At 34.3% G+C, this 14574-nt stretch overlaps 1 protein-coding gene across 13 annotated transcripts in view; it reads left to right on the plus strand.

Moving 5' to 3' along the window:
• The window catches only part of RAPGEF2 (Rap guanine nucleotide exchange factor 2), a 259283-nt gene that overhangs the window by 164306 nt on the left and 80403 nt on the right, over positions 1-14574 (plus strand). For 2 of the 13 annotated variants that reach the window (XM_036887973.2, XM_036887975.2), the window contains exon 1: positions 2980-3846. The exons of 8 other annotated variants lie outside the window; for them this stretch is intronic. In XM_036887973.2, coding sequence (XP_036743868.2) covers positions 3787-3846 — 60 coding nt within the window. In that variant the 5' untranslated portion in view covers positions 2980-3786. Of the gene's footprint in view, positions 1-1122; positions 2949-2979; positions 3847-14574 lie in introns of those variants that run through there. 3 more of the 13 variants (XM_036887974.2, XM_036887978.2, XM_036887977.2) reach the window with 3 other exon arrangements.

A 14574-nucleotide genomic window follows, 5' to 3' on the forward strand; every position in this document is an offset into this window, starting at 1 on the left:
ATATCTCATTGTGGTTTTAATTTGCATTTCTCTGATGATTAGCAATATGGAGCATCTTTTCATGTGTCTGTTGGCCATCTGAATTTCTTCTTTGGAGAAGTGTCTGTTCAGCTCCTCTGCCCATTTTTTAATTGGATTGTTCACTTTTTGTTTGTTGAGGTGCATGAGCTCTTTATATATTTTGGATGACAACCCTTTATCGGATCTGTCATTTATGAATATATTCTCCCATACTGTAGGATACCTTTTTGTTCTATTGATGGTGTCCTTTGCTGTACAGAAGCTTTTCAGCTTGATATAGTCCCACTTGTTCATTTTTGCTTTTGTTTCCCTTGCCTGGGGAGATATGTTCATGAAGAATTTTAGGAATAGTTGTATTTGTTGTATTTTCAAAAATACATGTTTTTGGGAGGAGATTTCTGCTGTCCTCCTCACGCTGCCATCTTGGCTCCTACCTCACATGTCTTTGGTTTTGAATCTAAAAAGGCATCACTATACCCACAGTCACCTACGTTTTCTCTTGTTTTCTTGTAGGACTTTTATAGTTTTGCATTTTACACCTAGGTCTGTGATCCATTTTGAGTTGATTTTTATGACGGTATGAGGACTGTATCTAGGTTGATGTGTTTTTGCATGTGAATGTCCAATTGCTGTAGGACCATTTGCTGAGGAGACTCTCTTTGCTTTGTTATATTGCCTTTGTTTGTTAAAGATCAGCACCATTTACTTTTAAATCGTTCATTTGTCTATTATACAAAGTATTTGGGTTTATGATAGGAACTAATTTATAAGATCCAATATGGTCTTGCTAATGTCCATCCCAATCACTGGAGATTTCATTCATTCAGAAAATGTGAGCGCCTAGGATATGTACCATGCTGGATGCTGCAAGGACAGTGACACACAAGCAAACAAGGTTCCACCCATCATGGAAATTAGAATGTAATGGGGGAAGTGGACTGCTTACATGATTAAATATAATCCTACAATTGTAGTAAGCACTACAGGGAGGTGATATACAATGTGATAAATTTGAGGGTGTTTCACCACTATGTTTTTAGGGGTAGAGTGGAAACAGAAGGTGAAGGAGAGTTCAAGGCAGAGGATATAATATGTGAGAAGGTCATCTTACCTATTCAAGGAAGTAGGAGCAGCCTAGGTGGCCTGGAGGGGGATGAGCATGGTGTAAGTCTTGAAAACAAACAAATCTTGCACACTATAACAAGGATTTTAGCCTGTATGTTGGAAGCAGTGGAAAGCCTTTGATATATTTTAATTTGAAAAAGGGGTATTGAATTTGGTTGAAATGACCAGATTTTAGTTTTTTTAAAAGATCTCAGGAGGTAGTATGTTAAATGGGTTGGGTGGATGGGATTAAAAATAAAGGGCAGGCAGTCAACAGAGACATTTGCAGTTTTCAAGGCAAAAACTAGTGATTGGAGTGGGGTGATAGTAGAGATAAAAATCTACATTTGAGAAAAGGTAGAGAATTTAATAAATGGGATATTGTGATGGATTGGACACCAAAAAAGGTGTTAGGGATAACTTGAAGATGTAAGAACTGTACAGCAGGACCATAATGGTCCTTCACTTGTGAACTATGTGGGATGACGAAATGGGAGAGGCCAAAGTAAGTAATTCTTGAGAGATTTGGTTGCAAAATGAAGGAAAAGGTTAGAGTGTAGTCATGGGAGAATATAGGGTCTCAGGAAGATTTCTGTTTTTTGTTTTATTTTTGAGATGGGAGAGACCTGAACATCTTTAACAGCCAATGTAGAAAACCTCTGTTTTTGGGAGAGATGTTTAGTATATGTGGGAGAAAAGGGATAATGGGCAAATTTAGAAGTCTGTGAAAGGAGTATCTTGGGGATAGGTGGGGAGAAGGACACCAATAGTGATGGGGAGGAATGATTGGTAGCTTTAGATATGAAAGGAAAAAAGGAGAGAGGATAGTATGAGTGTAGTGTTGGGTAGGTAGACAAGAAACACAAGTTAGCAAGCACTGATGATTCCAAAGACAGTTATTAATGTTGCTGAATTTTCTGTGTTCATTTTCTATTACATAAACCAATTATAGATAGATTTGATGTGAGAAACTGACCAGTGCTTCAGAGTTAATATGTCCTTATTTTTGTTAACTATAATGCCATCTTTCAAATAACCTATTAACCTAGGTGAAACTAGGAGTTTATGGTAGAAGAAATTAAATTTCAACTCTCTACCTCTAAAAGAAGTTTGATTTTTTAAAAAAAATCTGTGTGGGTTTATTTTGCTGTTATTTGCAAGGCACTGTGTGTGTATTTGTGAAAAATCACATCTTCTAAATTTATACAAAGCTTGTTAAAAGTACATTTTGTAAATTTTTGATAGATACTTATTTCCTATAGCACAGTGATACTTGACGGTGGGGAAGAGGTCACATCCATTCTTTTATCTACACCTTTGTGAAAAATCATATTTTAGTTCAAAGCTGCTCAAGTAAGTCCTTGCTCCATTTTCCCACCCTGTCTTCAGTGATATTATTTGGAGTCAGCAATCAATGGATTCCATCCCTCTGAGACTTACTTAACCTACAGCTGCTGCTATAACACAGGCAAGAGCTTGTTACTTTATCTGAATTGTCCATTGCTATCTTAATGAGTGAAATGGTTAAGTAGAGGAGGGGGCGAGTCTTAAGGAATGTGTGTACCATTTGAGCTGAGTATTTCAGTGTATATAGGGAGAGGGAGGGTGAGAGAGAAATCCACTTACATCACTAGAACTGCATTGAGTGTGAGCCTTGCAGGTTAAGAGACAGACTACAGTGTCTTGCTTTCTGCAGGAAGCAGCAATGCCGTTTGTTTCCTAAGAGGAATTTTTTATTTAAAAAAGGAAGCTTTCTCTCTACCCAGGAAATGGCTTTCCTTGTGCGTTGCTATGCCAACTGCCTGCAGCCATGGTCCTCCAAAGTAAGCACAATAATGTAATTATATCGGTGTATTGCATTCAGACTCCTGATTCTCGAGATTGTGTGTGTGCATGTGCTGTGCTTCTGTTAGTGACTCTCTTGCTAGCAGTCATGCTTGTGTTGAGAGTGAGAGACAGACATCATGAAATTAAATGTCCATCAGTGTCATGCTGCTAAGATTAATTGTGCAAAGTTGGTTAGTGGAGTGGGACAGAGATCACTGGTCACCACTCTGTCAGCATCATTAGCAGTTAGGGAGGAGGTCCTGATTCACACGCTCTGCCCTGGTTTTTTCTTCCTTTTTCTTTTTTCTTTTTTTCTTGGTTGGAGGGGTCCGTATGCGTGATTGCAAGTGAAACAAGAGTATTAACAATGCTTGGCTGACTGCTAGAGACTGGTTCTTATACCACCCTGTCTAATATAATTCTGTATTAAGCCTTTTTGAAGAGAGACTGTGTGCAGTCAGCCATTTTAGCTTTTTTTTTCCTTCCTTTTCTTCTGCTTCTTGTTCTTCAATGTCAGAAATGATCTTGTTCTCTTGGAAGACTGAGAGCTGTATAAGGCTTCCTCAGTCTTGTCATAGCCTAAGATGGTTAGAGTTGCAATGTTATAAAAATGGAGATGAACACCGTTGTTCAGATTTCTTTTCTGGTCTACAAGTGTGAGGGGTTTTTTAAGCTCACCAGTAGTGACTCTCTAAGCTGCAGCTTGGGTTCCTCCCTCTTTTTTTCCTGTTATTTTTCTATTTTCTTTTAATTTAATGCTGTAGAGGGTGACTTGCCATCCATGAGAGATTGGTACATGATGTGTAAATTCAGTTCAGCATATGTTTCTTCATTATGAAGCCACTAGCAATCCCAGCTCACCATGGAGTTATGGGCCAGCAGGAGAAACACTCAGTAAGTATCGCAAATGCTGCTTGTGCTTCGGCAGCACATCCTAGAGAACTGCTTTAAAATGGGAATTATTGCTGTTTCTCTTCAGGGAAAACTGTTTTTTTATAGCGTATAATAGTCTGCTTGGAGGAGGGAGGGTAAGTTACAACTGGCTGGTTCTTCCAGTTTTGTTGTAATTTTTAAAAATTTTAAACAAGACCAATTAATTGAGAGCAAAATATTGGGTAGCTGATTTTTATAATCAGAAACTAAAGCTTTGCAATTCAGCTTTAACTTAATACTATAATAGTGTCTTTTAAAAAAATGCTTGTATAGTTGAATTTAATGAAAGATCGTCAAGAGGGTTATTGGGAATGGGTGTCTGTAGTAAGGAATTCACATGTATGTTTGGGTGAGGGAGGGAGAGCTTTGGCTATTGGTTTTGTAATGGAACATTTGATCAGTGGGACTCATCTGACTTCTTATCATGTATTACTAGGTGGTGAAAGCATGGAAAGTATTTTTTAATGCCACAAGTATTGCTTTTTTATAATTGATCCCATGAGTCAGCTATGCATTTGCCATGCTAAAATCCCACAGGCAGCTACTGCTGATTGTGAGAAACACTTTTCTATGGCTAATACCAAGTCTGAGCCTCCTATTTCAGGAATGTGAGTTCTCATGGTGCTTTTATAACATTTGGTAGTTTTCTGCCATCACACTAATTCATATGTTTTCTATAAATACATATTTATTAAATCCTCAAAATAAAAATGCATTAATTTAGGTAGTTTATTTAGTAGTCTAAGTATTTTTGAAATTCCTATTTTTACATCCTAGCATTTTAGCAGGAATTATATTAGGGTATAAGAATTATCTGTTAATGTATTCTAGGAAGGATGAGATGTGAAACTTTGAAAATGGAGATAAGTCACTGAGGCTTTGAACATTTATAGAGAGGAGGCCATTTAGTTAGAATATTGAGAAGGTAGTTAGGTTTATGGGTATAAATTGCTTTTGTTCATTATTATGAACAAAATTATTAACTAAATCAAAGAGGTTTGCTTAGATGAGGTGACTCTTCAGGCACTTTCTCACTTCTCCAGCACCACAGGGAGTTCTTCAGGCAGTAGCTATGTTGGAAGCATGTTGCGCTGTGCTTAGAGCCTAGCCCCCTCATAATGAGATCCTTGTGGTACCTTCCTAATTAAATCTCTTCGGATCAGATCCAAAAAAAGACCAGCCTTATACTTAAATTCACTAATAGGAAAGGTTGTTATACAGAAGTTTGATTTTATTAACAGGGCCTTTGAAATTAAGCTCCTCTGTAGTCATGATTTTTCTTGGTGAAAATGAGAGTATTACTTAAACCTTACTTGAGGAACCTTAGCAGCTAAGTTTAAGGAACCACAGGTTCCTTGTCTCCCTTTTTCATAAATCCTCTCTCAAAATGGAAGGAGGGGATTGTTTAAATTAATAGTAATAAAATTTTAATAAACAAGGAAAATTGCTGAAACTGTTTACTGGTCAGGAAGGGAAAAGTATGACCAATTTGTGAAAACAAAAGCAGTTGGGACAGATAATACCAAATAGTGCATGAACTAGAGTGCCTAGTATCCTATTCCATACACATATTTATTTCCTGACAAGTGCTTTCTATTTTACTGAAATTTAGGGTAATGAGATGACAGAAAAGTAACACTAGCCATAAAATGACTTTAAATTAAGCAATTTCTAGAAAATGTGATATTTCCATGATACTTTTCTTCCAAATTGAAATAATAGGACTGGCTGCACAGTGCAACATCTGTGGTGGAGTTGGCAGCTTATGATGTCAGGATCTTGCTACATACTTGTTGATCTAGACTTTGCTGTTTAATGAGCATACCTTTAATATTTTAGTTATCTGCAAGGAGTTGAACAGAATCATTACTCTCGTTGTCACATAATAGGTGACTGACTAAACAGTTGCTGATCAAAAATGCATGAGAATGTCCCTCTTTTGACCTACAGTGCTTTATGAAAATAATATTAGATCTATTTTTAAATGAGTAAAATGCAGTATGTTCACGGATACTTCGTTTTTGCTTCTTCAAAAAGTTTGTGACTTTTTAAGTGGCTTTGCTTCTTTGACTACAAAAGGGAGTAAGATACTAAAAAGCAAAAAACATTAAATTGGGAGCTCTTTTTAAGCAGTGGTTAGGCATAAGTAGTAAATTCAGTTATTCTACTTTATCAGAATTTTTCAGATCTTATGCATATTTATTCTTCATTTTCTGTATAGCTCAGTGCATATATATCTCAGTTGCTGGCAAATAAATAAGTATACAATAAATGGTGGAGAATTTCTCCTTTAATTGAATTTTGGATTAATTGTCTCATTTAACCCTTTAAGCTAGTAAGTTTTACATATTTTCTTATTTTATTATCTCTCCTCCCTCTCCTTATTCTGTTGGTCAGTTGATCACACTGAGATGAATTCCTGTGTGTCACCCAGGAATTCACCCAAAAATGCACCCAGCCCTGAGCTGTATTCTTAGTTATCTAATGCTTTTAGTTAGTCTTCAGAGGAAGCTTGTGATTTTGTGAATTTTGAAAATAAAAGATTATTAATATTTAAAAAATATAAAACTGCATTTTCCAAGAGATTACTGTGGAACACTAGTTGTGCAGAGTGTTAGTCGATGTTACATGAAAAAGTTTTATAGTCCCAGTAAGTTGGGGAACACCTTGGGATAATATTAAAGATGTTATTACTCTTTTTACCAAGTGCTTTTTTTTTTATTTTTTTTTTACCCACCTTAGATTATTTAATGGGAATAGTTTTCCTTAACTAACCATGTTTTTGAGAATTCTGCATCATAGGATAACTTTGAAACTATGAACTTTTTAAATGGATCACTTAAATCATCTTCATTCAAACTGATGATCTATTTGCTGGTTATACATTTTTATAAACTATTGATATATGTTAACTATAAAAATGTGTGCTATGCCTCAGTTATGATTAAATAATTTTAAAAAGTGGTACATAAGAAAATGCCTTACTTAAATGGAGGGACTAAATAGCAATCACTGCCATTTATTGAGTACTTAACTGTATAACAGACACTATCTTACACATTATCTGAATTATTAAAACAATCCTCTTACAAAAGGTGTATTATCACCTTTTCAAAGATGATGAAACTGAGGCTAAGTAAGATTAAGAAATAATTTTTCCACGGACTAGTAAGTTGTGGAACCATCACCAGCCAGTTTTGTCTACTTTCATACCCCTGCTTTAACCACAAACCTATACTGTGTCTTTTATGGCCAAATTTAGTCTAAATTAGGTGTGTAGATTGTGTAATTATGAGAGTTGGCATTAATTAGTGGACTACACAACTTGAAAAATATGTGTGCATTTATAAAACTTCTACAGAAGTAGTTTTATAAAGCTATTTATTGATGTTATGAGTAATGAATCTTATCCTTTTTGATATTATCTTGAGACCTGAGTTGGAATGATCATGAGTAGATTCCATTTAGCCCAATTCCTTCCTCCTCCTGCTTTTCTGTATTTGTTCCTATCATGAAGCTTCTCATTTTTTGCTGCTTAACTCTTTCAACATAAGCTTGATTCCTCAACTTCCTTTGTTGCCTTTGTAATTTCTGACAGCCTGACCTGGCCATGCACTCTGTTGGAAGCACTGAGTTTTTCTGCTTCATTTTACCTGTTTCTGCTTTAGTGAAATCTGCGTTTATTATGGAGCCCAACTTTAGTTCATGATCACCTCTCTGAAGTACACATTGATCATGGCTCATTTGTGGCCATAAATCCCAATTTCATCATTTCATAAACATCTAATCAAGAATAATATAATAGAACTTAACCATATGTCTCAATTCCTTTTGGTCACAAGACCTTCTAAAATCTACATTCTCTCCCTTATATAAGTGAACATATTTGTCCCCCAACTATGTTTTTTTGTTGTTGTTGAGGACAAAATGGTCTGATTCAAACCCTTTGGGCCCATTTCTTTTCCCATTTTTCAGCTTGTAGCAGCACTCTTTGCTTGCCTTTCACCTGCGCCTTGTCTTTTCATGTCCATCTCTGCTCTTTGAATAATGATCTAGTGCACTTAATATGTAATGCTTAATTTTACTAATTCTTCTAATTGGTGCTTGTAAATTGGTTTGTTCTTCACAGTTAGATGAGAGATTGTATCTTGAGTGACTTCTACCCCTTCTTCTTACCATGTATTAAGGATATAGTTGGAATTCAAAACTGTTTGCCAGCTGTTACAAGTACCGTATAGGGAAGGCGTTTTAGGATGGAAGAATAACACGTGGGGGTCCAAGGGTGGGCTATGGAGAAGGATATGAGGAATTAGGAGGTTATAAGGAAAAACAATGAGATCATCACAAACTGGAATGGATCATGTTTAGGGAGAGTAGGTCAACACAGATGATGGAGAGGAGATGTTAGGATACTTGATGATTTATTGCTGTGATTTAAAGATCCAGCAAAGGACTATAACCTCCTATTCCCCTCTACCTCCTATCCAACCCCTCTTTGTATCTTTAATCAGAGCAGAATAAGAAAACTCAATTTTAAAAAAAATTACTTTTATCCTAACATGAGAATTAGACCTTGTCTGTAAATATTAGCTAGAATGTCTCTTTAATATAATTTGATTGATGCATTTTCCTTTGCAATGTAGAAAATAGCGACAAGGTTACTTACAGATGTTAGGTTATGCCTCTTTTGGGTTAAAACCACATTTTCTTTATCCAATCTTTATTTTGTCTATTATGACAGGTAGATTTCCTGAGATGATGAAATAAACTTATCTCTTGGGGAGGTTTTCCACTGTGCTAGCTAGCAGAGAGGCCTGAGAGGAAGCAATATCCTATTGTTTTATTCAAGGACAAGGTCATTTGGTCTTGAATTTGGGCCAAGAAACTCTGGCAACAAATAATAGATCTTTTCCTGTTAGAAATGAAGAATTGTATTTTAGAAACTTGCCAGTGCTTTGAATACTTCATATATGTATACGATTAAGAAAAGCTCTATCTCATTATAGGGCATAGTAAAGAAAAAAATCCCTATTTCTAATCAGAAAGTATACTTTCCATCTTTGCTTTTAAATATTGTTAAGTGATAATACATTTACAAATAGACTACATAAAAATAAAATCAATTAAGACTAGTGAAAAAGGGAATGATCAGCTTTAAAAAAGAGAGTGCTCAAAATGCAACATAGTTCAATTCTTTCATCTTTAACTATTTAACCAAAGGAAGACCACTATTCATAGTTTTTCTTTCTCAATTAAAATGTGTTTTTTATGTTTAAAACACTGATTTTTAGTTTGTACCAAAACAATTCACTTGTAAATTTGGTTATGTAGATGTAATTCTTGAAATACACTCTGAAATTTCTTTAGTCCATTTCCTTGATTTTAATCCTGATGATTCTCTTAAATGTTTTACTCAGGTGATCTGTTTAAGAATCATTTCACAGTGATGGTTCAGTTTTCATTTTCCTGTGCTTAACAATAATCATATAAAAATGATTTTTAATTTAAATCTTTAATGAAGTACTACTTAATGCTTACTTTTTATGCTTAGTAAAAGAAAGAATAACATTTCCACTGTCATGTTTTTAACCAGTCTTTTATAAACTTCTGAGAACTTTTTCTACTGAGATCAAATAACCATTTTACTATTATCCATGTATTCTGTTGGGATTATGATTTGGTTATGAGCTTTAAAAAATTTTTAAAAACAAAAGAAAATGAGTATCTGGAGGTACACATGCGGGTGTATTATGTGTATATATGTGTAATTTAAATGAAAGTTTGTAAATGTGTCCTCAGGGTCTCTGCTAATTTCCTTGTTCTGAGATCTTTGCACTCTCTAACCTCCTGATTGATTGGTCTTCATCATTAAGAAGTGGTCTTTATTTTTGAAGACCTGACACATACTTGTGATTATTTCCACTTCCATTATTATAATGCCAATGTTATTAGTATTGTCTGCAGTGTTACACAGAATGGGTTAAATAGAGTAGTGCCTAGTTTTTGGAATATAGATAAGACACTTGTACAAAAGAGAACATAAATACACATTCCACTCTGAAGCACATAAAGAAGTGATATAACAGAACACACTTACATGTCCCTCTGCATAGTGCATCACACAGGTAGTCCTCTTAAGCTCTGGGTTATTACCCCTGTCTTTCCTGTTAGTATAGAAACACTCTTAACATATAGTCAGCTGTCAATCTTGACCATTTCTTCTTATTAACTGAATCTCTCGTATGTGAGTTATGTTGTGTTTACTCTCACTCTCATGTGTGTGTATCTGTCTATGATCTAATGATGCATCTTATTTAATAGCACAGTCTATATGTGTCGTATCTGCATAACTTATTGGTCAACTGATAGATTAGTCTATGTTTCTTTTGTGTTTTGTCACTATATAAATAATCCCCACACGCTTCAAATCTCTTCATTTTGTATCAGTACACCAGATTTTCTTATAATTTACACTGCATGTTCATTATAAAGGCTGTGCTGAGAGACATCTTAGGCATGAATTAACCTTATATTTGTTGACTGATAAAGTGATAGTCTGAAAAAAAATTTCCAAACTAAGTTACTGAGGTACATATTTTTCCTAAGTAATTGTAGAGAAATACATTATTGGTTTATGATATTGACTTGGTTTAATTACAAAATGAAACATACCCTAATTCCATTTCTCTCTCTCTACCTATATATGCATGTATGTATTTCATGCATATATATATATTTCTGTAAATATAATTGACCCACAATATTTTTCATTTGTGATTTAGGTATATAGAAAAAGCTGGAACTTAACATGCTGAATAGTTTATTGGTAAAGGCTAATTTTCAAGAATATATGTCCTATCTCTTGTGATAAATATTTTATTTTCTTACTGTTCTGTATTAGTTTAAAAGAACACATTGCTATGAGGGCACCTTATTATGGGTTATTTTCAATAGGTCACTAATTTTAAGTGCTAGCACATAATTCATACCTTTCATAAGAAAAGAAGGCAATGAAACATGGCTATATAAAAAACTGTAGAATTGTAATCTTTTGGTTGCTTCTGTTTTAGGAAAAAAGAATGGGTTCAAATAGACATATTTACTCTTTGAAATATTTTTAATAAGTAAAATTCTTTTTAACTTTTTCAGTAATCAAGAAAAATTTGGAGTTAAGTGGGAGTATTGTAGGAAATAGCTTTTCCGGGTTCATGGGACTGGGATGTTTATAGTATCATTAATATTAGTGAAAAATAGGATTGCTTAGAGTACACTTTTCTTTGTTTTAAATGGCAATTAAAAATGAATGTGTTTTATAATACTTTCATATTAATATATAAGGCTTCCTATTTCTTGTTGAAATTAGTTCTTGTGGAAAAGCCAAATGTTAAATCCTACTATGTTAGGAATAATCTTTACCTAAATATAATTTAAAACTTTTATTTAGAAGAGATACCTTTTGCATTAGCTAAGGTAATTTTCAGTTCTTGTTTTGTGTTATTGTTATTCAGATGGCAGTTTGGACTATGGCTTTCTGCAGTATTAGTTTTGTGCATAATTTATAATTTAAAAGATACATTGAAATAAAAATAGAAAAAGGTGAGACAAGGATAGAAAAAGAATCACAATTTTACTACCCAAGTAAAACCATTGGTAACACTTTCATATGTTAGGGAAACATTTACAGAAATGTTAATTTATACCCTAGTATAAAATCTGGTAATGCTGTTTGTTCTAGACTCTCCCAACCACCACTGCCCAAAAAGATGTAGAAGATATATTTAAAGACAGCTGATTGAGAAGACATATTGTAACTGTTTTGAAGTTTGTCATAAGCTACTTTCTCTTCCTTATAAATTTTGCAATATATTATATGTTAATATGTAACACAGTATATGTACTATATATAACTGAAATTTTTAAGGGAAAAATTATTAAGATCTTCTACAGTTAGTATTAAAATTCCATCCCAAATATGAGAGAGAAAGAATGCAGTGTGATTTTAATAAGACCTACCATATTGATGCCATTGTGCTTTTCTTGGTTTATGCAAAATTTTAAGATGTAGAAAGTCAGTATTAAAACTGTCAGAAGAAAAAGAAGTGAAATTCCAAATAGCTTAGCTAAAGAAAAGATAATCAACTGTAACAACATTCCTTTCTTCTTCACTTTCCACTGTGTATCATGTCTTTTAGCACTGCGATCTTGCCTTCCTTTTAGTTTGATATATTCCCAGATTTATTTACCCTTCATTAACCTGTTTTCTTAATGGCTCTCTGTCCCCTGAAAAAATTAAAAACCTGATGTAAATAAGATTTAAAGCATGTCTGTTGAACAGGCATCACAAAAGTTGACAAGAGTGATACTAAATGAAAAATTTATTTTGCTGTAGAAAAGGAAATAGATAACTTAAATACCTCCCAGTTTTTTCTCAGAGCACAACTATTTAAGCTCCAACTTTAAATACAAGAAAATATAGATTGTAGTTCTCATTAATAAAAGTGTCTTCAATGTTAGCTGAATAAAGTATCTAAATTGAGTACTTACTGAATTTGTGGCTAGTCAGATAAGTAGTAAATCTACATTGATAATAAAAGCATTTAGATGAAAAGAAATAGGTTTTCACAGAAGGATACACACTGGCTAGCACAGCAGTGTTGTCAAATTATTGTAAAAAATGAACCAGCAATACAGGCCTACCTCAGAAAAAAGAAGAACAATCGCACATGAACAGTCAAAAGTCACAATTACTGAAACTAGAAAAGGAAGAACAAATGAGGCCCAAAGTCAGTGGAAGGACAGACATAATATAGATTAGAGCAGAAATAAATAAAATCAACAAGAATAAAACAATATAAAGAATCAAGGAAAGAGAGATGTTTCTTCAAGAAAATAAACAAAATAAATAAACCCTTAGCCAGACTTATCAAGAAAAAGAGTCTACTCACATAAACAGAATCAGAAATGAGAAAGGAAAAATCACTACAGACACCACAGAAATACAAAGAATTATGAGAGAATACTATGAAAAATTATATGCCAACAAACTGGATAACCTAGAAGAAATGGATAACGTTCTAGAAAAATACAACCTTCCCAGGCTGACCCAGGAAGAAACAGAAAATCTGAACAGACCACTTACCAGCAAGGAAATTGAATTGGTAATCAAAATACTACGTAAGAACAAAACACCTGGACCAGATGGTTTCACTGCTGAATTTTATGAAACATTTAGTGAAGACCTGATACCCATTCTCCTTAAAGTTTTCAAAAAGTAGAAGAAGAGAGAAATTATTCTATGGGCCAGCATCACTCTAATACCAAAACCAGGCAAAGACACCGCAAAAAAAAAAAAACTACTGACCAATATCCCTGATAAACATAGATGCAAAAATACTCAATGAAATATTAGCAAACTGAATTCAGAAATACATCAAAAAGATCATCCATCATGATCAAGTGGGATTCATCCCAGGGATGCAAGGATGGTACAACATTCGAAAATCCATCAACATCATCCACCACATCAACAAAAAGAAGGACAAAAACCACATGATTATCTCCATAGATGCTGAAAAAGCATTCAACAAAATTCAACATCCATTCATGATAAAAACTCTCAACAAAATGGGTATAGAGGGCAAGTACCTCAACATAATAAAGGCCATATATGACAAACCAACAGCCAACATTATACTTAACAGCAAGAAGCTGAAATCTTTGCCTTTAAGATCGGAAACAAGACAAGGATGCCCACTCTCATCACTTTCATTCAACATAGTACTGGAGGTCCTAGCCATGGCAATCAGACAACACAAAGAAATAAAAGGCATCCAGTTTGGCAAGTAAGAAGTTAAACTGTCCCTGTTTGTAGATGACATGATATTGTAACTAAAAATCTCTACAGAATCCACTCCCAAACTAATAATATCTGAATTCAGCAAAGTTGTGGGATACAAAATTAATACACAGAAATCTGTTACATTCCTATACACTAACAATGAACTAGCAGAAAGAGAAATCAGGAAAACAATTCCATTCACAGTTGCATCAAAAAGAATAAAATACCTAGGAATAAACCTAACCAAGGGAGTGAAAGACCTATACTCTGAAAACTACAAGACCCTCATTAGAGAAATTAAAGAAGATACCAAAAATGGAAACACATCCTGTGCTCATGGATAGGAAGAATTAATATTGTCAAAATGGCCATCCTGCCTAAAGTAATCTACAGATTCAATGCAATTCCTATCAAAATACAATAGCATTCTTCAACGAACTGGAGCAAATAGTTCTAAAATTCATATGGAACCACAAAAGACCCCGAATAGTCCTGAGAAAGAAGAATAAAGTTGGGGGTTTATGCTCCCTGACTTCAAGCTCTACTACAAAACCACAGTAATCAAGACAAATTGGTACTGGCACAACAACATACCCATAGACCAATGGAACAGACTAGAGAGCCCAGATATAAACCCAGCCATAAAAGGTCAATTAATATACGATAAAGGAGCCATGGATATACAATGGGGAAATGACAGCCTCTTCAACAGCTGGTGTTGGGAAAACTGGACCGCTACGTGTAAGAGAATGAAACTGGATTATTGTCAAACCCCATACACAAAACTAAACTCAAAATGGATCAAAGACCTGAATGTAAGTCATGAAACCATGAAACTCTTAGAAGACAAC

This window comes from Manis pentadactyla, chromosome 1 (assembly GCF_030020395.1).
Source record: "Manis pentadactyla isolate mManPen7 chromosome 1, mManPen7.hap1, whole genome shotgun sequence".
Taxonomy (NCBI): Eukaryota; Metazoa; Chordata; class Mammalia; order Pholidota; family Manidae; genus Manis; species Manis pentadactyla.